The sequence below is a fragment of the Branchiostoma lanceolatum genome, chromosome 4 (genome assembly GCF_035083965.1).
Source record: "Branchiostoma lanceolatum isolate klBraLanc5 chromosome 4, klBraLanc5.hap2, whole genome shotgun sequence".
NCBI lineage: Eukaryota > Metazoa > Chordata > Leptocardii > Amphioxiformes > Branchiostomatidae > Branchiostoma > Branchiostoma lanceolatum.
This window is the reverse complement of record NC_089725.1, coordinates 26,761,857-26,786,640: the sequence shown is the minus strand read 5'-3', so window position 1 is coordinate 26,786,640 and position 24,784 is coordinate 26,761,857. Positions and strand designations below refer to the sequence as shown.

Below are 24,784 nucleotides of genomic sequence, written 5' to 3'. Positions count from 1 at the left end.
TGTATGATGAATGTGTTAAAAATTGGTCCATCTTAGCAGACCCAAGAGGCTCACCCGTGACTGGCAGCAGGGGTATTTGAACAGATTGACCTTCCCAAAGTCATCAGCGTTGGCCAGCAGCTTGCCAGACTTGGAGCAGGCGGAGCCGTTGATGTCGGTGCCATCTGAACCCTCAGGCCACATGCCTGGAGAAAACAACATATAACATTCATTTGGTAATCCTGTGAGGGTGCGTAATTTGCCCAGGCATACAGGTACATGGACGCAGTGAAGAGATTCGAAGAAAGACTGCAGCAGCAGAACACAGTGGACTACTACACCTGGTCACCCCTACTCTCCTGAATAAATGTGCTCACTGGGTTCTTCAGCATGCAGGGGCTTGATGCCTGAGGCTCCCCTATACGCAAGACTGAAGGCTTACGTCCCCTCAAAGACAATCTGATTTCTGATGGAACCCTTCACTCCATGTTCTAATTCGAGCGGGGGTGTAAAGCTCCACAATCTGGATCTACTGAATTTGATCCATATGATGAGTCAGTGAGGTGCTTACACTTTGCACCACAGCTCTACTGCAAAATAGACACTGAAGATTGGAATGTCACAAATCTGAGTTGTTAGGAATAAATTGGAGCAGAAAATAGAGAATGAACCCTTACCGAAGACCTGGAAGTTGAGAGTACATGTTGCTGTGGCCCACTCCACATCTCGTAGGGAGGCTGCAGCAGGTACCTGACGACACATCGCAGCACTCCCTGCAAGGCAAACAGGAATGGTTCAGACATTGTGAGGGTGAGCAAACAAGGATCGGGTCGGATATTGTGAGGGTGAGCAGTTGTTGTTTTTTGTATAGAGGCCTTGATGACCTGTAATACCTTCAGTAGATTAGCCTGACCTGGCCAGTCATTGTCCCCTTAATTGAAGGTCTGTTGACCAACATAAACACTGTACAGCAAGTGATTCAGAATAAGCCATCTACATGTATATTATGCTATTCACAACTTAACAAAAAAAGGAACATTAGAGTGGGATTGGTCTTGATTTCTTTTCGTACTATGGCATTCTTTCCACTGTAAAAAGTCACACTCTATTCCATACTACAAGCTACATCCTATATTTGTGCTTGACAAAAAAAGGCAATTCAACAACACAAACCCAATAAAGAATCCCATAGTCCCCTATTCCATAATGCAACCTACATCCTATATTTGTTCTTGACAAAATAAGGCAATCTATGATGTGAGAACAAAGCCCCTACTTCTTAAAACTGTTACAGCAAGAATTTTCTTACAAAACAGAATCTCGTAGTCCCCTGAGTTGCTCCGGATGTACTGGTTATCACTGGACCAGTCTAGGTGGGTTACAAAACTGGAGTGGCCCTGTAGGAGAGGAAAGCAAGGGAACATTACATCAGGTCAAGCTTACTTTAATGGTGGTGAAGGTTGATTTCAGGGAATCTTTTCAGGTTTACATATGTCTTGTACTAAATGTTTAGATACAGTTTTTAGTTTTCTTTTGTATTTATACTAATAAACAGTATGTCTATCAAGATCATAACCTAAATTTGTAATGTGACAGGGCACTTGTGAACCATGTCTAACTTCAGGACACAATGTGCAAAAAATCTCATGATAAACAAATAACATTGTACTTTTGAGGATTATTGCATTTCAATTTTAAGCCATCCATAACAAACAGAGTTTTACTCACAGTGAGTTTGCCCACTCTGCTGTACTTCCTGCCCTCCTCAGTCACAGAGTACAGGTAGATGATGTTGTCATGAGACCCGACAGCCAGGAAGTTCCCATCTATGAGAAGTGAGGCATGACGAAATTAGTCTCAGCTAACAGGACACTTTCATGAAAAAAATCCTTCACTGTTCAGCTTATATCAATTCTTGTTTCCACCATCCTTTACATTACGCTGACTACAGATGCACTACAATTCAGATCTTCATTGCTTAAGTGCATAATCTTTGTTGTCCAATTATTCAGGACAATCATTTTGTTCATCATGAAGACTCATATTCTACTGAAAAACTATAAGTGTAAACTCTAAATGGAAGCTTTAGCTGTAAGTGGTATGCCTGCAAAGCTGATGTTTCATGCCAGAGGGCGCTTATACAGGCTGTGCAATATACTGTAAATCCATTTATTTCCGCAGGGACTTCATTTTGCAGTAGAACGGGGTTTTCATGGTGTTCTAAGCTCGCAGTTGAAACAATTCTGTAGTACAGTAGTAATAAATGCATGTTCGAAGTGTCATGAATTCGCAATGGAGAGGTCAACCACAAAACTACAAAAATAAGAACTGCAAACATTTCAAGATCTACAGTAATATAGATACAGAAAATCCTTACCAGGCGAGTAGCGTACACAATCATGCTGCTCGTTCCCATCGGTGTGCACCGTGACCAGGTCTTTGCTGGACGTGTCCAGAACCAGCCAGCGGCCGGACTGCAGCCCGATGGCCACAACCGTCCCGTTGGGGTGGAACTCGGCTGACTGGGCAGGGTCCTAATCCACAGAAACAATATTTGTAATATCTAGAAATTCAGAAACATATATACATAATGAAACACAGACATAACACAGAGAATATAGAAACATAACAGATACACTGATAAATCTGATCAGCAACATCAACATTAAAACTCTTAACTGATAGTTCCCATTTCTTATATCAATTCGATTCTGTGAGCTTACATATCCACAGAAAATATCACATTGTTGATACTTGGCAACAAAAATGTAATGACTGTTAATAAACATTTCACATTTCAGCAGGAAAAACTCACAACCTGATATGGCAAAACTGCACTGTCTCTTGCCAAATTTGCTAACTTGTTGCTAAATTGATCCCTCGTAAAGTTTCCTGAATGATCATCCTTCAAGTGATGAATGCCATCTAGCATACAGAGTTGGTACTGCAATGTGTACAGCACACATACAAATGTAGCACTTGAGACAAGAGTGCCTTGTCAAATTATAAAATTGTTTAATCTAGATAAGCACAAACAAGTGTATAATGAACAAAATTGATAAAAACTGTTTAACAATAAGAACAAACACTATGCAAAAATTAACAAATTATCTCTTTTGTGTTCAAAGCTGGTTTGCAAGGAGTAATAGTGACAAGGCAGTCTGTACATCATTTGACCTCCATATACTAGGATCACTAAAAATACGATATATTTGAAATATCAAGATACAAACCTCCAAGATTTTTGACCAGACAGGTGTGTGGGTGTCAGCATTCCACAGAAACACTCGTCTGTCGTAAGCACACGTCAGGAACAGGTGCTGGTTCGGGTGGGCTGCCAGTCCCCACAGCTCATCAGTATGTGCCTACAAAATGGTATTCATTAGATATACGAACTAATACAAGCAGATGTAACCATAGAAAGACTAACAAAGGATAAATTCTCACTGCAACAGAGAAAACTACAATTGCTTATAAGTAGAAAGGTAAAACTCACATCCCAACACTGGCGGAGAAATAAATGATCACAATATGTTTGGTAAAAAAACGACAAAGTACATTTAGTTATGCAACACATCAAAACATTGGATGCAACACATCAAAACATTGTCAGTAAGTCATTCATGCAAGCAAGCAAGCAGTCAGTCAGTCAAATAAGGTTTCATTCTTGTTTAGTAACAAATAACAAGTGCAACATACATGTATGATTAAAGGTTGAATTAGAAGTACATTCAAACCTGTGTAAGTGACCACCAGTACATAAAGATCACCTAGCGAATGTCACCACATTTGGGTGATGTGAATCTTTGGCAATAAAATAAAGCATCAAGAATCCTGCCCATAGTGACTGCCTGATCAGATTGTATCGGTCCCCTGAGCAGTCTTCTTGGGTAGTATTGACTGTATACATCTGATATTTAATATCTAATGAAGGAATTGGTTGTCATACACAAACTCTTGTGTGCATTTTACCTCAACAGTAGGTTCAAACGGCTCTCCAACCCTTCCGCGGAGGATGGCGTTCCGGGTGGTTCCCACAAACACGTCGTCACCCTTCCCCTGGGTGATGGTGCGGACAGGCCCAGTCACTTCTGCTATCTGTCAGGGGAGAGCAGTGAGCTGTTTCAAAACTTGCTGTCATACAAATCTATTCAATAACCTCCAGTGACTGGACAATACGTCCCTGGCAGTCATCTTTAATCTCAGCTGGACTTTATTATTATTTCTTTATATTATGCACCACAGCAAAAAACGTTTAAGTACATGAGATTGTGCATACATATGTACATCTAAAAAGCAAAAAATAGACAGGCAATCACATCATCTGATAATAGTTTCTAAAGAATGTAGTCTTGTAGAAACAATCAAACTTCATTATGCTCTGTCTACTGTCCTTCGATTCAAAAGTTTTTAACAAAGGCGAAACACTATTTCCTTCTGACCGCATCACATCACGTTAAACACAGCTTATTGTCTCACTCCAATGAGAAGTTATAAGTTTAATATCTATCTCTACAACCCAGTAATTTCTGAACGAGTGTCTAGACTTCTGTCATGGTTGGACACCGACCTCGCTTTCAGCCCCGGTCTGCTGGTAGTTCCTGTCCCAGGCGATGACTTTGCGGTCCTTCCCTCCACCAGACACCAGAGTGCCATCCTTCATCACGCACACGGAGAAGATCCCGCCGTCATGGGGACCCACCATGGAGCAGCTGATACGGTTGGTACCTGGCGAGCAAAACAGCGTTCATTGTTAAAATAAAGTACTACTGAAGCTGTCAGCATTGGGGACATAATGTCTAATGCTGAAAAACCTCAGTACAGCCATATCAAACCATCATGATGGTGATGATGATGAACAGTGCTAAAAAAACTAAACAATAATACTGACCATGCACTTATTCAAAATGTAGATATACCTTGGAGAAGTCCAAAAGATACCAACTCCTACTACACATTGAAGCTATAGCAATGCATATTGCCATGGAATGAGTAATGACATTACATATTCTCCAGGAACTTATCAGTGGAGATGGCTCTATGGTTGCTGAGCTGGTATCTTATAAAGAGGAGACAAAACACACCTTTCCCCCAGACAAAGATGTTTCCATTGGAGTCTCCAGTGATGGCATCTCCATTTTCAGCGAAGGCTAGACACAGCACATACTTGGGCTTGTCATGTTTCTGTAGAACAATGGGAGTGTTTAATCTGATTGTCAGTCTTTCATTCATTTCTACATTTATACATACTAGTACACATCGAATGTATGCAAATGAACCAATTCTCAATGAGTTCAATTCATTAAGCATGTACTCAACATCTAAGATGGTCAACTTAGATGGCAATATACATTAAACAACTTTTCACATGAAGAGAAACAACAGAGCAAGACTTTTTATCGATAGCTTTCTACCATGACTCGACCAGACAAGTCCCCATCTTCTACCTTATTGATTTACATAGTCCACATACAGAAATTTGACAGGCTCACCTCAAAGACCCCCTGCTTCTTGCTGAGCTTGTTGTCCTCCAGAGTCCAGAAGCAGAGGTGGGACTTCCCACAGGTCACGATCAGGTTCTTCTCCGTAGGGTGGAACTCTGCTGCCAACACCGGCTCATTCGCAGCCTGCAACAGACACTCGGTTATCTACAGTACTCTCATGTAGGTAAACATGTACATCAATGAAGGTTAGACATCCAGTAACAACTGGATAGATTTTTGAAACGGTTAGACGTTTCAGGTAGCATCCACTACCTTACATCAGTGACTGAGCAAGATCAATTGTGAAACAGGTATTTAGCCAAAAACTATGAATATGAATTTATATCATGGAGGTAGTCCAGTGGTTAGCAACTCTGCCTCTGCATCGAAAGGGTAGAAGTTCGAATCTCGGCTGTTGTCACTCACCCAACAAGCACACGGCCGGAAAGGGTCACAGTCCTTAAGATGGGACATTAAAACGTGGTCGACTGTTAATTGTACTTTCTAATTCCCTGGTACTGTACCACAAACCTGTAAACACTAGTTGTACATACTGTCGGTATCTGTCTCCCCTTTCATAACCAGTGGAAGACTTGCTCTTCAGTGAGCTAGACTGGATCGAGATCACTTTCACTTTCACTTACAGTACTATCACAGTCCTACACCACCACTTCCAAGTAAGCCACTCCACCATGAACAAACTACTCTAAATCTGACTGGCATTTTCACAGAGCCAAGTGTAAGTACTGACATTCTCATGCGGAAGCAGACACTTCAGATCTGAAGCCTTAAAGGATTTCTTGACCTTTCAAGCACGCATTGATTTCGCAAAAGTTTCCCATTAGCGTGAAGCCTGTGTTTGAGTGCCATAATGCTTCACGGGGAATTGATTTTCCCCAGTTCAGTTCTGGGATGTGTGCCAAGTCTGATTGTATCCTGAAGTTCTCACACAGCAGACAGATTCTCATTGCAAACCTTGGTCTCTGTGATTTTTGGCTCGAAGTTCTCACACACCAGACAAAGATTTTCACATGTTTGCTGTGGGCTTACCTTGGTGTCTGTGATTTTGTAGCCCGAAGTTTTCACACACCAGACAGATTCTCACATGTTTGCCGTGGGCTTACCTTGGTCTCTGTGATTTTGTGGCCCTTTTCTCCCTTCTGCCACTCCCACACAGACAGGATGTGCTCGTTGGCTTCGTCCACGGCCAGGAGATGAGCTCCTCCATCCTGCGGATGCACCATGCAGAGATTAGAGTACTCAGTGACAAAGCACTTTCCCTCACTCAGAAAGGAATAATGTACGATAGATAGAATTCTGCTATTGGTTATCTAGTTGTCAGTTATGCAATATTCCAGGAAAACGTTTGCATTCAAGCCTGTCTATTAACCTGAAATCTGTCTAATTTGGGGTCTAGCTATAGTTATCGGACTTTCATGAACACTGTTTCATTAAATTAACAGGGAAACAAACACCAAAAATTCTGGATCTTTCTATGCCAGACAACTAATTGACTACGGAGTTCAAATATCCCTTTGCACAACCCCCCATGGTTTCTTTTATATTAACTTAAGTGATTACCCCATATCAATACTTCCTACATGTATACAACCTATTTGTGACAGACATGGATAATACAGACTTTTGTTACAACTTTGATAAAATATTTCTTAAGTTATAACCTGCCTAATAGTATGGAATCAAGCTTCAAGACTTACTGATTTGGAGAATGCCACACAACAAACTCCACGTTCAAAGTCGCCAGCTCCGATTACATGCAGAGTGTGGAGAGTGACCGAGTCCCAGACACGCACATGGGCCTGTAACAAGAAAGGTAGAGGTCTCAGTGAAAGGCTTCCCATGATCATCTGTATCTATGACCTCTTCTGCACACCACCCCTTTCCACCTCATTAGCCTGATGGCTAGTCTACGGATTGAACTACTGATTAGTCCTGTGGAAAGATCAAATGTTATTAGTAAAAAAAAACTGTGCACCTACACCCACACCACACTACACATGCAGTCAAGAGAATTCCTGGATGCTGGAAGAGCAAGGCTCAAATGAAATCACAACTGAAGACTTGTTAGTTTTTGAGCATTCAGCAGTTTGGCAATGGATGACTATAAGATACTTACAAAAACATGTGAGAACACAACTTTTACTAGCAAACTAGTCAAGAGTGTTATGACTTAAGTGTTCTGCTACCACATTCATGCTTGTAGTTACAATTAAGAAGTTCAGACACAGAATGTATTTGAAGAATGTGTATTTGAAAATGAAGTCTATGAGCCTGTTAGTGGTTGCTAGTAATGAAAATATAGTGTAGGTAACAGAGCAGAACGTTAGAAGTCGTTGTGGAAGCTAGGGAACTCCAGACTCCATGCATACAGAGAAGACGTGGTTAGTAGTGACTGACTGCCGCCGGCGCCTGGCCCGGGGAAGGCCCCACTCACCCTGTACCAGAACTCCACATCCTTGTTGTAGAAGGGGTCCACATTCTTGTATGTGTCCAGCTGAAAGTTGGGAAACGTCATACATGTACATATAGATGGTATACTGTCAGATGCAAAACCTAGCAAGAAAATTTTGTAACTATTTCCTTTTTTTAGCGTGCAAGATTCAGAGATGAAATGCGATATTATTGGATACAACAGTTGGCAAGTAAATAGTTAGCTTGCAAGATTCAGAGATGAGATGCAAATCTAAGATAATTTGCAGACCTGCCACATACATGATTAATTAAGTAGCACCACTAATATTGGGCATAATTACATTACAGTTAAGCAGCAAAATTGCTACAACTAATTTCACAACTTTTAAATCGATCCAATCCCGCTCACATCGCATCAAACAACAGGAATTCCTGTAGATTATATCTCAACCTGAGAAAATCTTTTACCAACTCTTATGCTAAAACAATGCTTCCAGCAAGCTTAGACCCGATACACACTGGGAAAATTTTCTGACATGCGACAATGAAGTTCACACTGGATGTAACGTACATGAAAGATGTACGGGTCATAAAAATGCCTGTTGTACGACGCACAGGGCCGAGTCACACCCAGGAAAAAAGGCAACGTTCGCAAAGACGTACGTCATTATCATATGTCGTTGTCGTACATCCAGAAAATTTTCCTAGTGTGTATCAGGTCTAAGCAACTATCATCATGCAAGATTGGCCAGATCTGCATGCAACCCATTAAACAGACTTCTCCAACATCCAGTGTCATTCAATTACTCAGGTTTTGCTGAGAAATCAATACTAGGACCTTCTTATACACCGGGGACATCGCCAATATTATTGATGGACTCCCTCTGTGCAAGTGGGGAGGGACGATTTGCATTCTTATCAGGAAGGACCATTTTGATGAGATACAGAGGCCTGTCATGCTGGGTTTGGTTTCATTGTAACAGTGTTCTAGCCAGCGCCCGTCCTCCCGTCATTTGACGGGTTTTTGTCGCTCATGACGGACAAAATTTTTGCCCAACCCGTCATTTTTAATGGAAAAATATCGGTGTGTAAAGATATTTAGACAGAGTTTAGAATTTTGCAAAAACTCCAGAGGATCACCGGAAGTTCGCGACGAGGGCGATCTAGATCATTTCAAATGCCCGCCGGCGACAAAGAGCGCCGTGGCCGTGGTGGATATTTGGTGGCCGCCGAAAACTCGGCGTCATGCGCCACCCTCCCCACAGTCTTGGCTCAGGTCGCATCGGGCTGACGTTTGTTTCTGTTTTGTCCCTCTCGGTTCACCGTCAGTTATTGTCATCAAAGAAGCCTAAAAATTCAGAAATATTCCTATAGCTAGGCTTTCTGTAATCTGTAAAACATTATTAAAGTTTCAAGCCGCGGCGGCTGAGTTGAATGCGCTTTCCTCCCGTAAGAAATGGTAAACAGGCGTCAGATATTCTATTCCACCAATCACAGTGTGTCGTCTCCGTCGCGTCAAGAAATACCGACCAATGACATGCGAGTCTCGCTACTCGCGTGATTTCAGCTAAGCGTGAATTGCGAGATGTTAGAGGAATGGCGGGGATCGCAAGGATCGCACGACGAAGCGGCTGTTGGAAGGCTTGAATCGACAACTTTTGAAGACATTCAGTGCAGTTACCGGAGAAATTAACCGTGGAAAACATGGGGGAAAAAATGGACGTCTTTATGGCGTTCTTTCTCAAAGTAGGGTGTCAAATTCCTCATTATGTTCAATAATTACAGGGAGCATACGGGACAAGTGTTGAAAAATTTTAATTTTGCCGACTTATTCTGTGTGTATTTTTTGTAGGACGTAGATACATAATAAAGTTTTGTTGTGCTCGATTTTCTTTTCTTTGTCGATTGTATACAAAATAGAAATGTAGCTTGTACGTGTGTGAACATTCGATCTTACCGCGATGATCGACGGCACGCCTCCCCCCAAAATTAAGCCTGAAACCCTTGTGTAATTTTTCACCGAAAGAGGTGTCATTAAACTAAGCTTATTCTATCAAGAAATTTGCCCCTCAAAATGCAGGAAATAGCGTTTCAGAGGGTCTAGATTCCAAAATTTTCCGGGGGAGAATACCCCCGGACCCCCCTAGGATGGTCACGCCTTCGGCGCGACGACTCGCGCCTTCGGCGCTCGATATGTTCTTCCCGACAGGAAAATTGAAATGACGGGTAAAAATTTCAGGCTGGCGAGAACACTGCATTGTAACCCCTGATGAACACATTGAGGCCTTTGACACTTGCACAGAACTTCATTTCCAATCCTTCCACACATGCCAACCTTTTATGACACACCAGTCAAATTTAAGACTTCATTACTGTATTCATGTCACCAGTATGGACCTTCTATTGTTGTAGGGCTGAAGAAGTTATTACTCAATAGAAATCCTAAGCATAGGGTGAAGTGATGACCATACTTCATACTCTACAAAGGCTCCAAAAGCTGGTCAGTTCCTACAAGGAAACCAGTTGTATATACATAGTGGAGGGTGATGTCAATTGTCACATGCGACATTCAGTGCTTAAATAAACCATTACATGCATAGAGAGACAGAGTGTTTCAATAAAAAGATCATAGCTAACCCATGTTTGACCTTCTCCCTGCTGCCTAACCCCTCATCAACCAATAACAATTTTGAGCCAAATGGCTACCTTAGCAGGCTGAAGGTTATAGAAAATGGTGTTCTTTTTTAAACTCACCTCCCCATCTCTGCCGTGCCCTGTCACCTGCCCTGTCGCTATGGTGATCCTGTCTGGATGAACTGCAAGGCTGAAACAACAATGACAATGTTACCTGCAACGTACAGCAGAAAATGTTCAACTCTTGGTTTGTGATCGGGTGGCTTTTCACACCTTAGATGGAGAATTTACAGATAGATCCCCCTGGGATAATGGGACTAATCTTTTCTTCATAGTTTTAATCAAGATGAAAACATCTCGGGCAACTGTTTTAACACATATAATGAAAGTTCAGTAATTATCAAGGTTTGGTAAAATACAAATAAATTGCAGTCCTATAAAGTTTTATAAATTTTGAGGTGTAAACCATGTACTGAAAAAAGAATGTTGACTAGTTACTTAGGCCACACCAACTTAATCTTATGGATGACATCCGCGCGCGCATTGATTTTCGCCTGTTGTCAACAACAACAACAAAAAAATCACATCCTCCAAGGCTACATGAAACTCCGGAACTTGCTGACTTAGATTGCCGCAAAAGGCTAGCATTGTGCCGGCTTATCGGAAAACTGGGGCGTATTTGTGGATTGGTATGCCATCGATGTTGGCTAGGGGGATTTTGCGTTTGCACAGTTGTACGAGAGGATCGCGGCGGCCAGCGAGTATCGCCCAGACAATTCCAAACACGACCTATCCAGAGTGGCTCTCACACGTTTCTTTTGCAATAATGAGAGACATGTGAGAGGAATTGAGGGATTGGCAGAGGTTTCACAGTGAGATTTGTGAGCGTAAACCATGGAATGCTCAATATAGAGTTCAATGTCATGTATGTTGAAACTGCCCTTATGGGTGTATATGAGTATTTTCATCACAGTCATATATCATCCACAGTCCTTGGAGCCAAATACCTTCTAATAGTATACTTCTTTGGTTGTTCTTGTCAATGTATTAAAAGTCAATCACTTGCGCTGAGTCTGCTATGATGAACAAGACAACCTACATGTACCTCCTACAAATAAACTGTGTTCTGTGGTTCAATTCGCTATACCAGCTTTGTACTGGTAGTCCTGTGGTTTAGCAGCATTTTTTTTTTTGGCTGGATTTTCTTTTTTTTCGCCCGCGCGCATTAGTTTTGGGGTCTCCAAAGGATGTCATCCATAAAATCAAGTTGGTGTGGCCTTACTTTACTTTACTTCATTGATACAACAGTTAAAAGACCTTGCTTCCAAAGCAAACCTACAGTACTGAGGTGATACTACAGTAGATTCCAATTATTTGTATACCTTTTTTCTGTATATTTCGTCTTTCTGTATAGAATTCCAAAACACCAAACCATTTACCATCCACTCAATGGTAAAAGCAATGTATAACTGTATCGCCCATAATCGTAAAGTTCGGTGTATTGTATAGAATCTTGTCCGATTTTATCGTAAAATGACCCGAAACTATAGGCTAAATTTTGGGTTTGTATTGTAGTTTCGGGAGCGGGGACGCCGTCTACCGTTTGACAATCGCACTCTTTTGTTTCTTGCTATTGTTCTGCTATCGAACAGTCGATATCGGTACCTTTGACATACGTTGATCTCATCAAAAACCTGTTTTTCAAGGCTCAAACGACGCGACGAAAGTCAGCGAAACGTTACGAAAAACAAGATTTTTGCCCGAGCATTTGAGCTTTTACACTGTGATTTGGCGCGATTTGCCGTTATTTGTGGCCGTATTCGGCGGAGAATGTATTCTTTAAATTCTTTTCCCGTGAAAATCCTGCTTATGTAGCGTAGATGAATCATATTTTACGGCACAATTTCACGTAAAATGTAGCGGCAAAGGCTGGGTGACGCCGCCGGGCAGCCATCTTTGTTTACTCATGTTTACGCGTGTTCTAAGCGCTGATTGGTTTGCGTCATGAAAACATGTGCTCTGGCTGTGCTCTGATTGGTTGGCTGCAAGATTTCACGTGATCAACATATGGCGGGAGTTTTTTTTTTTCAGGAGTATCCCACGCAGTTCGGGCTTATCTGAACAAAATAGATCGCGTATTTATTTCAATATGGTGACGTTAAAATCGCGGGAAAGGTAGGATTGTACTTTGATTAAAATTTTGCAAAATAAAGTTGCGATATCGTGAGTGTGTTTGTGTGTCTTGCTCAAAATCCTATATGCCCCCCCCCCTTCTTTCGGGACGTCAATATCGCTAGTTCGGGGAGTCGTATAGTTCGGAGAGTCGTATAATTTACGCTGACAAATGGGCTATACAGATATGCGGAATCTACCGTATCACATTCAGTATTACATCAGTATTGCACATTATTCGATTGGTAAGTACCAATCCTCCAACAATGACTTATAGCAGTTACTGTAGAGTAGCAAAGTCTCACCACTTGACATCATCATTGTGACCTAGGTAGTGTCTCTGCAGCTGTTCGTCCACGTTGTACAGCACCACCACTGCTGCAACAAAGTACACAATCTCCCCTGTCGGCAGCAGGTACAGGTTAGACCTGCAGTCACGCCCTCGGTAACCATACCTGCACACCTGTCAAGGAAACTTTCAAACATGCTTTCTATTGAACAGTCAAACCTATCTTTTGAAACCATTTAATGGACTTGAAGAATATGTCCACAGTAGACAGATGGACAGGACTCTTAATGCTCGGGTCAATAGGAAAAATAAACTAAGGGACCATCAAAAAGTGGCCAGGTACTCCTTAGTCCCTACAGAGGTGTGGGCCGGAATTAGGAAATGATGAAAACTTGGAAGTTCCAAGGAAACTATTGCAAATATTCGGCTTAGTCATCTTAGTCAAGAAAGAACAAGGACCTGTGTAACATGTACTTTAATTTTAAAAGAGTTGCCACAATGTCAGAATGTGACATAATTACTCAATTTGTAGCATTGTGTCATGTTTGATACAACCATAACATGGCTTAAAAGCACAGATGCTTTTACAGAAAACCAGCTGTTGATGCCATTTCATCATCCCCGACAGGATAAGAAAACAGTCCCTGCTGGAGTGCTTCACATGCCTTTATTGTATTGGTTATTGATCAATTAAATGGCACAGAAAAGGAAAACATGTCACATAATTCGACGAGTAAAAACTTCAGAAGAGAACCCCTTGTTATGAATTCCTCCAGCGTCGGCCCTCCTACAGTTGCAGAGCCAGCAGATTGCTGCAACGTGACAGGAATAGTCTGCCAGGAAATCAATGCTCAGTGGGACGGCCCTGCATGGATTACAGCCAGAACTGACATGGGAGGGGCCACCCTTATCTTGGCTGCATTCCTTTTCTATTTACCAAGCATGGCAAGGGGCACTGCCCTATAATTTCACTACAACATACATGAATTTCATAATTATGTGATCTGCCCCTCACACCAATTGTTACTGTCACCCAAAAACAAACACTGCTTCATTATCAGGGTCTATTTGAAGGGGGCAGAGGGCAAGACTACAAACAATGTTAGGGGGCAGCAACCTTATCTGTGATAAACAGTCAACGGATCACAGGACAGGAAGGGACCTTCAAGCTTTGCCACTTCGGGCAAACCCATTGTTTCTGCTTTATGCTACAGCTGCACTTGAGGTATGTGGGAATATAAAATTTGAGAACAACATGAATCATTCAAGAGAATGGCCTCCTTTCTTGAATTACAAACCACAAGGAAGAACTTTGAACCAAAACAGAGACAATGGAATGTGTGGGAAGCGTTGAAGGATACACCCAGTCCAGCTTGAGTTTCTCTGGGGGTAGGGTTCCCTTCTCCTTGAAATTATATGTTTCCATCATGTCGGTGGGCATGTACATGGTGATGGGTCGTCCTCGGAGGAACATACGCACTGCTCCCTCCTCTGTAATGAACACAAAACATTATAAATCTTCACACGATCTTCTTGCATGTATTTGTACTGCAAGGCAGGCAACATTTCACTGTAAATAAGACACTGCCCAGTGATTCCCTAGTTGAAGAAAAGGTCATGCATTTTGAATATTCAGAGTCAGGAAGAATTTACACCTGTTAACACCCAACAGCTACCCCACCACCGGCACTGGGCAGGCATTTCAATTAGATAAAATCCTACCCTGTAAAATTACAACCGTTTTAAACCACAGTTGTTCAGTGTCAGGAGTACAAAGGAAAATGTTATACATCTTTCAGTTCAAACCAAGATCCCCATTTCTCAAACACCTTAATGTAAATTCCATATTTCTTACGACAAGAGGGGCTTCTTGGAGGCCTCACTCCTCCTATATGTACCAGACAAGAACAGAAAACTGTCAGGAATCATTCAGGTATCACATCAACATGAATGCTGGTAAAAATACAAGTTCAAAACCTAGTTCACCTTTCCGTAGCTCAATCTGCTTCTTCTTGCCAGCCATCTTCAATCTTTTGTCGGTTTTAACGTAATTCTATCTACCTCAGCGATTCACCACACAACAATCACAAGACCTGCCTCTGCGGTGCCCCACTGCAAGTGAGGCTCTAAGTGAATTACGAATGGAATAACCTATGAATTTGGGCCACTTTCTAGCCCGAGATCGATGAATTGTCCAATACCACTGCAGCCCAGCCTTTATGAGTTTGGCACTCTTCCAAGCCCTGATAATCAGATGGAACTGGTGACCCTGTAACCTTTGACCTGTATACCTCCTGATGACTGAAATAATTCAGATACACAGACACAGAAAGGCTTGCTCAGTCATCAAAGAAGATGTCGGGAACTACCATGACCAAAACCATCATCTAACCAGGACAGGAGGACACCAATATGAAAGAAATTGGAGGCAAATTTATACAGATACAGAGGGAAAATATTGACCTCATAAAGATAAGGGATCCTAACCTCAGATTAAATCATTTGCCATATGCAAAATGCACTTAATCTAATCAACCTGTTGAGCCCTGAGCTACACCATAAACTTTTAATTAGCTTTCTATCAAAATCAACACGACGGGAACCTGTGCCTACTCATACAGCATGGCATTACGAACTGAGCCAATTCAGAAGCGTATTATGGAAAACCGCAGTTTCTGCGGCTCCCCCGCTGTGCGGAGTGCTATTGGCACCTTGGCGCTAGCAAATAACCGTGTGGTAGCTTGACTCTAGACCAAAGACACCAAATACCAATGCTTTGTATCCTTGAATTAATCATTACGAAGTGCGCTACAATCCCGGAGCTTCTCTGGCTGACTGGATCTTCTCTAGCTGGCTGATTTGGGAACAGTGGGTGCTTGAAGATTAGTAAAGCGGTCTCCTGTATTCACATGCGTTCATTAGAGAACTAAACAATGGTCTTCCTTCACAGTTCTGTGACGGAATTTCGCTTCAATAGTGAAGCCAATCAGCTCTCTCCTTTCCTGTGACGTCCTTTCCTGTGACGTAGATATCACGGGCCATCTGTCTCAGAGTGGTCACTTTAGCGTGGGAAGCGGTGTTGGCCACACACGCGGATCGTCCTAGCCCCATGGCAGGAATCAACTACTCTCCAAGCAGAGGAGTGGGTCCGGCAGGTTTTTGACGTGTTTTTAGGCGTTTTTGTCGGGCTTTCTACTTTGTCATGGTTTCTTTCTATCTTTACGTCAACCATGGCATTTGTGTTTCCAAAGTTCTAGCTAGGACTGGCTCAGGGTCGGCCTCAGTGAGCCCTGTTGGGGAAAGACTTTCATAGTCTGAACTCATCTTATAGGGAGACTGAATACCACAATTAGCGGTCGTGTGTTTGAAACATAACGGTAGGTTTAGCTCAAGAATGGATTTAGTGAGCCCTGTTGAGGAAACTCAACTTATAGGGAGACTGAATACCACAATTAGCGGTCGTGTGTTTGAAACATAACGGTAGGTCCAGCTCGGGAATGGATTTAGTGAGCCCTGTTGAGGAAACTCAACTTATAGGGAGACTGAATACCACAATTAGCGGTCGTGTGTTTGAAACATAACGGTAGGTCCAGCTCGGGAATGGATTTAGTGAGCCCTGTTGAGGAAACTCAACTTATAGGGAGACTGAATACCACAATTAGCGGTCGTGTGTTTGAAACATAACGGTAGGTTTAGCTCAAGAATGGATTTAGTGAGCCCTGTTGAGGAAACTCAACTTATAGGGAGACTGAATACCACAATTAGCGGTCGTGTGTTTGAAACATAACGGTAGGTTTAGCTCAAGAATGGATTTAGTGAGCCCTGTTGAGGAAACTCAACCTATAGGGAGACTGAATACCACAATTAGCGGACGTGTGTTTGAAACATAACGGTAGGTTTAGCTCAAGAATGGATTTAGTGAGCCCTGTTGAGGAAACTCAACTTATAGGGAGACTGAATACCACAATTAGCGGTCGTGTGTTTGAAACATAACGGTAGGTTTAGCTCAAGAATGGATTTAGTGAGCCCTGTTGAGGAAACTCAACTTATAGGGAGACTGAATACCACAATTAGCGGTCGTGTGTTTGAAACATAACGGTAGGTTTAGCTCAAGAATGGATTTAGTGAGCCCTGTTGAGGAAACTCAACTTATAGGGAGACTGAATACCACAATTAGCGGTCGTGTGTTTGAAACATAACGGTAGGTCCAGCTCGGGAATGGATTTAGTGAGCCCTGTTGAGGAAACTCAACTTATAGGGAGACTGAATACCACAATTAGCGGTCGTGTGTTTGAAACATAACGGTAGGTCCAGCTCGGGAATGGATTTAGTGAGCCCTGTTGAGGAAACTCAACTTATAGGGAGACTGAATACCACAATTAGCGGTCGTGTGTTTGAAACATAACGGTAGGTTTAGCTCAAGAATGGATTTAGTGAGCCCTGTTGAGGAAACTCAACTTATAGGGAGACTGAATACCACAATTAGCGGTCGTGTGTTTGAAACATAACGGTAGGTTTAGCTCAAGAATGGATTTAGTGAGCCCTGTTGAGGAAACTCAACCTATAGGGAGACTGAATACCACAATTAGCGGACGTGTGTTTGAAACATAACGGTAGGTTTAGCTCAAGAATGGATTTAGTGAGCCCTGTTGAGGAAACTCAACCTATAGGGAGACTGAATACCACAATTAGCGGTCGTGTGTTTGAAACATAACGGTAGGTTTAGCTCAAGAATGGATTTAGTGAGCCCTGTTGAGGAAACTCAACTTATAGGGAGACTGAATACCACAATTAGCGGTCGTGTGTTTGAAACATAACGGTAGGTTTAGCTCAAGAATGGATTTGGTGAGCCCTGTTGAGGAAACTCAACTTATAGGGAGACTGAATACCACAATTAGCGGACGTGTGTTTCAAACATAACGGTAGGTCTAGCTCAGTTGGGGAAAGACTTAAATAGTCTAAATTCGACTTATACATGTTATAGGGAGATTTGTTGAACATAATGGGAGGTCTAGCTCAGGGCTGGCAGTGTGTGCTGTGGGGATTAGCATAGTAATTAACACCTAGCCGAGAGTCAATAAACTCCGCCTGTCTACGTCCAGACCGCTCATTTGCATTATACGCTTCTGAATTGACCCAGTTCGTAATGGAACATGGCAACTGTCTCATTACATACAATTAGGTGTCTTTTAGAATATCACATTTCATTCGAAGTATACTGAGTAAAGAAACACTATAAACTTTTAGTTAACTTTCTCTCAAAATCAACACAACAACAAGAACCACTGCCTGCTCAACCAATACGGAGTGGATCAACTATCTCATAATGGACCAGCAGTAGTCTTTAAGTATATTACATTTCATTTGAAGTGTACAGAGAAAAGAAACAACAGTAAGACAAACCTTGCACATGTGAAGCTTCTCTTGGGCTGTGACTGTGGAAAGCAAAATATACACTCAGGTAAGTTGTAGCTTTTGGTACTTAATCTATTTGTAGTTATCACTGCCATCAACAAACATCATAAACACCTTGACAAGTGAAATTACCGACAATAGCATTTCCTCCCAAGCAGTTTGTACAATTTAATATCAGCTGTAAATATGAGCATATTGTTATCATAAAAAAAGTTGTAAATCTAACCATACCTACATGTACCTGTATAAAAATCGTCTAAGAAGAAAAAGTAGAAAAAGTCTATTTTCAAGTAAGATCATAGTCACCACCACCTTGTTTGGTTTCAACACTTACCTTGTACAGGATATTTACAAGGGCAAATAAAACAATATATTTCTAACGCCAAAAAGCAATTACTCAAACAACTGGATATGACATATGTCTAAGTTGTTGAGGTGAGTTGTCCCTTAACTAACCCTTAACCTCCAGTGACTTTTGAGCCTTGTTTTGTGGAAGGCTATTACGGTAAATCTCAATTCTACACCAATGATTAGCATCAACACCAGAATTTGATGGAGGTAAAACCCTGAGAACTTGGTTCATAAAACTTCATCAATAGTGTGATCAGGATGTCATAGATTCTGCACCAAAGCCATTCAGAATGCAGCAAAATAAGAAGAATGTGTTTTACTAGCCCCTGAAGTACATGTTCTTGTCAACCCTATTTCTATTCTGAAGTATATTAGGGGGGTTGTCAAATGTCTTTCCAATTTGAAGTATATAATGTATTTTATCATATATATATAAATGGAGGTTTGTCAAATCTATTTCCAATTTGAAGTACAACATGCATATTAGACCTAGCAGGTTCGTCAACTGTCTTTCCAATTTGAAGCACATAAGGAGATTGGTCAATTCCCTTTCAAATCTTAAGTATATCAGGAGGATTAGTCTGTAAATAACAGTGAGACATTCAACACTACATTAATCATGATCATCTTCATGTAGATTCACTACATTCAAAGAAGTACCTGGAAAGAATATTGATCCTGTGGAATTCAATATTTACAACCCAATAATAAAACACAACTTACAGAATTTACCAGTTTATGACTGGCATTGTTAAACTTAAGTGGAAATACAGACTGAGATAAAGTGAACTTCAGACTTTTTTGTTTCATTTAATCATTACTCTATCCTGAGTTTTTCCTTTGGTTTTGTGTACAACTGTCTTAACTTACTGTTCAACTGTTTTAACTTACTGTATTAAGTATAGGTTGCTCTTATTGCTTTCAAAATACTAGGTAAATTATTCCAGCCTGAAATGAAAACAAACTTTTTTCTTCATTTTGGCAGCAATCCCATTCAAGAAAACAAACGTATCTCTCAACAGAGACATGCTAAATAAGTGTAAATGCTGTGAACTGTTAATTAAGTTGACATTTTCAAAAATACCTGAAACTCTTCTGTGTCTGTTACTTCTTAGGATTAGATAACTATGAAGATTAGTACAGAATATTGTATCTTAAACACTCAACACATTGCAAATATCAACCATGACTGCCACAACTGGAAAGCTCTTGCCCCTTACCTTGACACAGCTTCGTATAAAGTTTAACATTTTCAAGCAGTAAAACTAAGAGGCAGCACAGCATGGTTGTTAAACATATGATAAAAAAAGTCCTAATCAACTTAACCTGTTTTGTTTCTCAGTTAAAGCTGTTGACATTACTACTGTGCAGCTGTTGAGACAGTTTTCAATTACAAATTTCAAGGCCTACTAACCGTATCATTGGCATCTGTTCTATAGCATTCCCTAACTAAGAAAATCAAATCTCAATCAAGCAGTGCTGTTGAAATGCACACAGCTTCTGTGTGAGATACACATGACTGCATGCAATGTACATACAATGTACATACAAACAGATGTACGGTACGTTGTGCTACGGACGGGAGTTGGAAGTTAGTACAAGTACCTTTGACTACCAGACCCTCTTCTGCCACTCTGCCTGAGTATTGACGTTCTATCCAGAGAACTACTGCGACTCCTAGCAGAGGTGAGAGGTGGGGTGCACACAAGGTTAAGGCAGTAGCGAGGCAGGTGTTCTACAAACAATATAAGTCATCAGTGGATGACTAGCAGAGTTTAGTCAGGTGGAGCAAAAACTGCCCAGTCCAGAGCATCCTTCTGTTGTTGTTGGACTGGCAGAAACTCAGGCAGGATCAGTTAAACGTCTAAAGAGTAAAAATCTGGCAAATTATGAGAGAAAATTGTCATGCAATGTTGAATCATTCCTCATTCAATGTGCAGGCAATGTCGTCATGTCTACTACATGACGGGACATTTCCATGTCTTTCGACTACTTTTCCATTTGTAGATAATGTAGAGAATAATACTGGTATAATCATTTTCTAAGGTGGCTCAAAACAGGAGGAAGCCATGCCAAAATGGTACAACAGAATATCACAAATTTAAACATGTGATGTGTATACAACTAAAATTTGTTTGGTGGGTTTGCACGAAGAACACACATGTGCGCACAAGAAAGTGGACATGCCATACAACATTCAACAGCTATGGTTTCAATTAATTATTCTGCTATCATTATGTTTTTCAAGCAGACAAAAATGCTAAGGTCTACAGTCAGCCACAAGTCAGCCACAACCACTACTGACTGGACTGATATGTGAGGAATAACTCATCCATGCATGATAAAACATAACATAACATAACATAACATGGTATAACATAACAAAAACAACAGAAGGCACAAACAAAATGTAATGGCAATACCCTGTATGAAATACCAGTGAGAAATGGGCAAGAATAAGATGCTGGGGGTAAAGACTAGATGCTGCCATTCATTCTGAGATTCTGGCAAACTCCAGGCAAGAACCTCGGACAGTACGTGTTCATGATCAGTACCTCTTGGAAATATTCTTAGGGGGAAGGGGTGGTTTGCCACTGGCCTTAAGTTTGCGAGGTGAGGAAGAGTCAGTAGAATGTTCAGATCCTGCACTGTCATGGCGGGTTCTGAGAAAGTAATGACACAAAGGAATCTTAAAGATGAAAGAAAAGGTGAGAGAAGAGACTTCCAGTTTTCCACACATGATATGGTCCTGGAAAATGTTCGCCGAAAACATGTGAAAGCAGATCAGTTCCATTCCAATAGAATGCAGCAATTAAACAATACAACATGCAATTTTCAAATGCTCTGGCCATTTTGATTGCTTTATGAGAGAAAGCAATTAATCTGTTGAGTTGGAATGGTACACATAAAGTTTGGAAATTTATTTATTATTATGAGTGTCCAGGAGTTAATATGCATGGGAACTGCAAACCTTGTTTCACATATCAAAAAGAATGAGAGGAACACAACAACAGATCAAACAGAGTAGCCTGGATGCCAGACTGTTTCCTAGGCCTACACAGGCCAGCACTGCAGCTTAAGGCCCAACATGCCCCCAAGAAAATTTTACCACTGACAGCACCCCAAGTTAGACCTCGAAGTCAAGGGGGCTGCGGTAAAATTTCCTTGGGGACATGTTGGTCCTAGGCCAAGGGGCTGGCCTGTGTAGGACCTGGAAACAGTCTGGCACCCAGCCTAAAATCACCAAAATCAAATGTAGATTCAATCAATCAAAATAAAAAATGGAAATCAAGAAAACTTGAGATAAAACAGAATATTTGAAACTATTAAAAAAGGAAGAAGCAATCAAAGGATCAAATGTGACAGATAAATGTACAATCCCCTACCTGGGTTGACCAGAAGACGCGTCCCCTGATGACCACCTCTTGATTTCCCTGTGTGGAGTTTTCGGTGAAGGCATGGGACTTCTCTGGCTGATGCCATGTGTGTAGGAGGTAGGTGTCGGTGGGGCCTGCTGTCTCCCTGATATGGAGTGGTCGGCCTTTTTAGGCGTGTTGGTGCCTCCGTTGGATATAGTGGGTCTGGATGGCAGGACTGGAGGTCGTGCTGCAGCAGAGAAAAGGAAAAAAACACCCTATAGTCAAACTGTAGAAGTGACCTCCTCTACATACAGAACACCTGGCTAATGCGACCAATCTTTGATGGTCTCTTAGACAATTCTTCCCATGGACACAATTATTGGTTCCCTGAGTGGTCTTCTTGGGCAGGTTTGACCTTATATACATGTACCATGTTTTGGCATACACAAAAAGCAAAGACAGGAAGCAATGTAGGAGGCTGGTGTGGGACGGTACCATTATCCCTGAGCAGCAAACATGAGGACTGCACTAGCCGGTAAATCTAATGTAGGTACAGCACCATGCTTAAATATGTATGTCTGTCCTTGGTGCTGAAATGGTTATCACTTACAAGAGGCATTGGAAAATTGTTATTCATCCCATCATGACTGTGATTATGAGAAAACTATTTTGGGGGGAATCTTCAAGATTATTAGATTTAGACAACAAGTGTGTGAAAATAACTTTGTGTGCTGATAAAAATATCAAGAGCAGAGACAATCAAAAATTCCCCTCCATTTATCAATTATGTACAAATCAAAGCACCATAGTCCTGACAATAGCAATGTTGCTACTGTCTGTATCATAGTGACGAAATTCCTCCAAGAAAATCAAATTCCCTTAACATCTTTTGTAGCCCTGAACAGAGCAAAGAAAATATATGCTGTTCACGGTGCTGAATGACCATCCAATAGATTGAGCTCTCATGAAATATGACTGTGACAATGATGATAAATTGATTCATATTATTTCAAAGGAGGCACATTTATCAAGGATGAAATAACAATCTACAAATATCCTTCAGTTTTCATAAACTCAAGATCAGATACTGTAATTCACTTTATCTTCACGGTAGCAAAATTTTGCTGTGTGAGGAAAATGGCCATTTTCACTGAACTGAACGGTGGCGGCAAGTGATTTACAGAACGGATGTGTGAAGAAATCCTAAATGATAACAACAGGTTTTTTCACGGTGATGGTAAATTCACGGTACAGAGGTGACCGCGAAAAACGTGAATATAAAGTTACAGTGAAAGAAACAAGAATTACAGTATGCCAGAGGTGAGGAAAGGTATCCCATCCATCTCTATATTAGTATATACGTGAGGCCAGTGTAGATCATTACATTCTGTTTGATCTTAATATGCCAGTAACTGTAGCTGTGTGAGATGGCAGAGATATGTGGTCACCTGGGGATGAGCTCCTAGTGTTCCCCCGAGGGTGGGTAATTACCATGTAGCATGACAGTGAAGTACGGCCCCATGTTATCTGTACTTTCCTCTATGGCCTGCTATCAAAGGTTTTCAGGATCAAGCTATACAAAATGTACCATGACAGGAATCATAACACTGAAATCCTAATAAATACACATGCCAAATTGAAATGGTTTCTAGAGCTACCTTGCTAATTCTCTGAAGTGAACTGATATGAAAAATATTTGCAGCTGTTTTGGAGAGGAACGATTTTGCTTGAATGATCACAAAAAAAGTTTTCTTAATACAGGAGCATAGCAATTTCATATCAAGCGATTTATGGAGACATCAATATGTGGCACTGCCAATTTTCAGCCTGACTAAGGATACAAATACAAACGTGCCAGTCTGGCAGATGAGCCCTGATTATACACCATGCCTGCTCCTGCTGTTGTTGTCTAATGAATTGTGCCATTTGAATGAACTGTCACTTCCCACACAAAAGGGCACATTTAAACACAACAAGACATGATGCCTGAAGAGAATGGAGCAGACATTTCATTATCATGATGTGGGTGTGCCCTATGAATTAATAGCATGCTGTCAAGTGATGTAATTCCTCCATAGCTACACTGTGTAATAAGTCAAAGGTAACATTGTTTGGGGCCATTGAACTGATTAAAGATGACTTGTTGATTGATCATGCATATCTCACAAAACTACCATCAGTGTTGTTAATACTGCACCTACATATAAAGAACAAAGTCTATTACTGTCATATATAATCATATCTAATACACTTTGTATTCTGTTATTAGATTTGCTAAAATGAATATCCAATGCAGATATTCAGACTAAGACTCTAGGAAGAAATTATGTATCCACAATAAATGTTGTAGAGCATTTCTAACCATGGCCTGATAGAATTGGTTGTCTGAACAAATACAAACACCTTTTCAGACATTTCATGGACATTATCCAGTGACACAGTCAGTCTGTTCACAACAAAAGTCCCACTGTTCAATACAACAGAGGGACTACACACAAAAATTGTATATTTTCTACAATTGCTGTGTTTTAAAATTCCTGTCTCTGAAGAAAGCGATAGTTGGATATGCAACAATCTGTGCTTTCTGTGTGCCTAGTTTTATGATAAAATGTTCCACAGGATACACAGATCAATAGCAGCAGCAATTTTGGTATTCACATCACACACGT

General features: G+C 41.1%; 1 protein-coding gene across 12 annotated transcripts in view; it reads right to left on the bottom strand.

The window, feature by feature from the left end:
• LOC136433741 (echinoderm microtubule-associated protein-like 1) overlaps positions 1–24,784 on the bottom strand; it is a 44,177-nt gene that overhangs the window by 2,211 nt on the left and 17,182 nt on the right. For 5 of the 12 annotated variants that reach the window (XM_066426213.1, XM_066426211.1, XM_066426218.1 and 2 more), the window contains 21 exons: positions 22,143–22,362; positions 21,312–21,419; positions 20,362–20,433; positions 18,394–18,425; positions 14,846–14,878; positions 14,352–14,481; positions 13,007–13,156; positions 10,650–10,719; positions 7,918–7,977; positions 7,181–7,282; positions 6,587–6,691; positions 5,472–5,606; positions 5,064–5,163; positions 4,550–4,707; positions 3,952–4,077; positions 3,213–3,344; positions 2,357–2,513; positions 1,708–1,805; positions 1,289–1,376; positions 657–752; positions 55–185 (listed from right to left, as the gene is read on the bottom strand). In XM_066426213.1, coding sequence (XP_066282310.1) covers positions 55–185; positions 657–752; positions 1,289–1,376; positions 1,708–1,805; positions 2,357–2,513; positions 3,213–3,344; positions 3,952–4,077; positions 4,550–4,707; positions 5,064–5,163; positions 5,472–5,606; positions 6,587–6,691; positions 7,181–7,282; positions 7,918–7,977; positions 10,650–10,719; positions 13,007–13,156; positions 14,352–14,481; positions 14,846–14,878; positions 18,394–18,425; positions 20,362–20,433; positions 21,312–21,419; positions 22,143–22,362 — 2,303 coding nt within the window. Of the gene's footprint in view, positions 1–54; positions 186–656; positions 753–1,288; positions 1,377–1,707; positions 1,806–2,356; positions 2,514–3,212; positions 3,345–3,951; positions 4,078–4,549; positions 4,708–5,063; positions 5,164–5,471; positions 5,607–6,586; positions 6,692–7,180; positions 7,283–7,917; positions 7,978–10,649; positions 10,720–13,006; positions 13,157–14,351; positions 14,482–14,845; positions 14,879–14,976; positions 15,385–18,393; positions 18,426–20,361; positions 20,434–21,311; positions 21,420–22,142; positions 22,363–24,784 lie in introns of those variants that run through there. The other 7 variants (XM_066426214.1, XM_066426212.1, XM_066426219.1 and 4 more) reach the window with 7 other exon arrangements.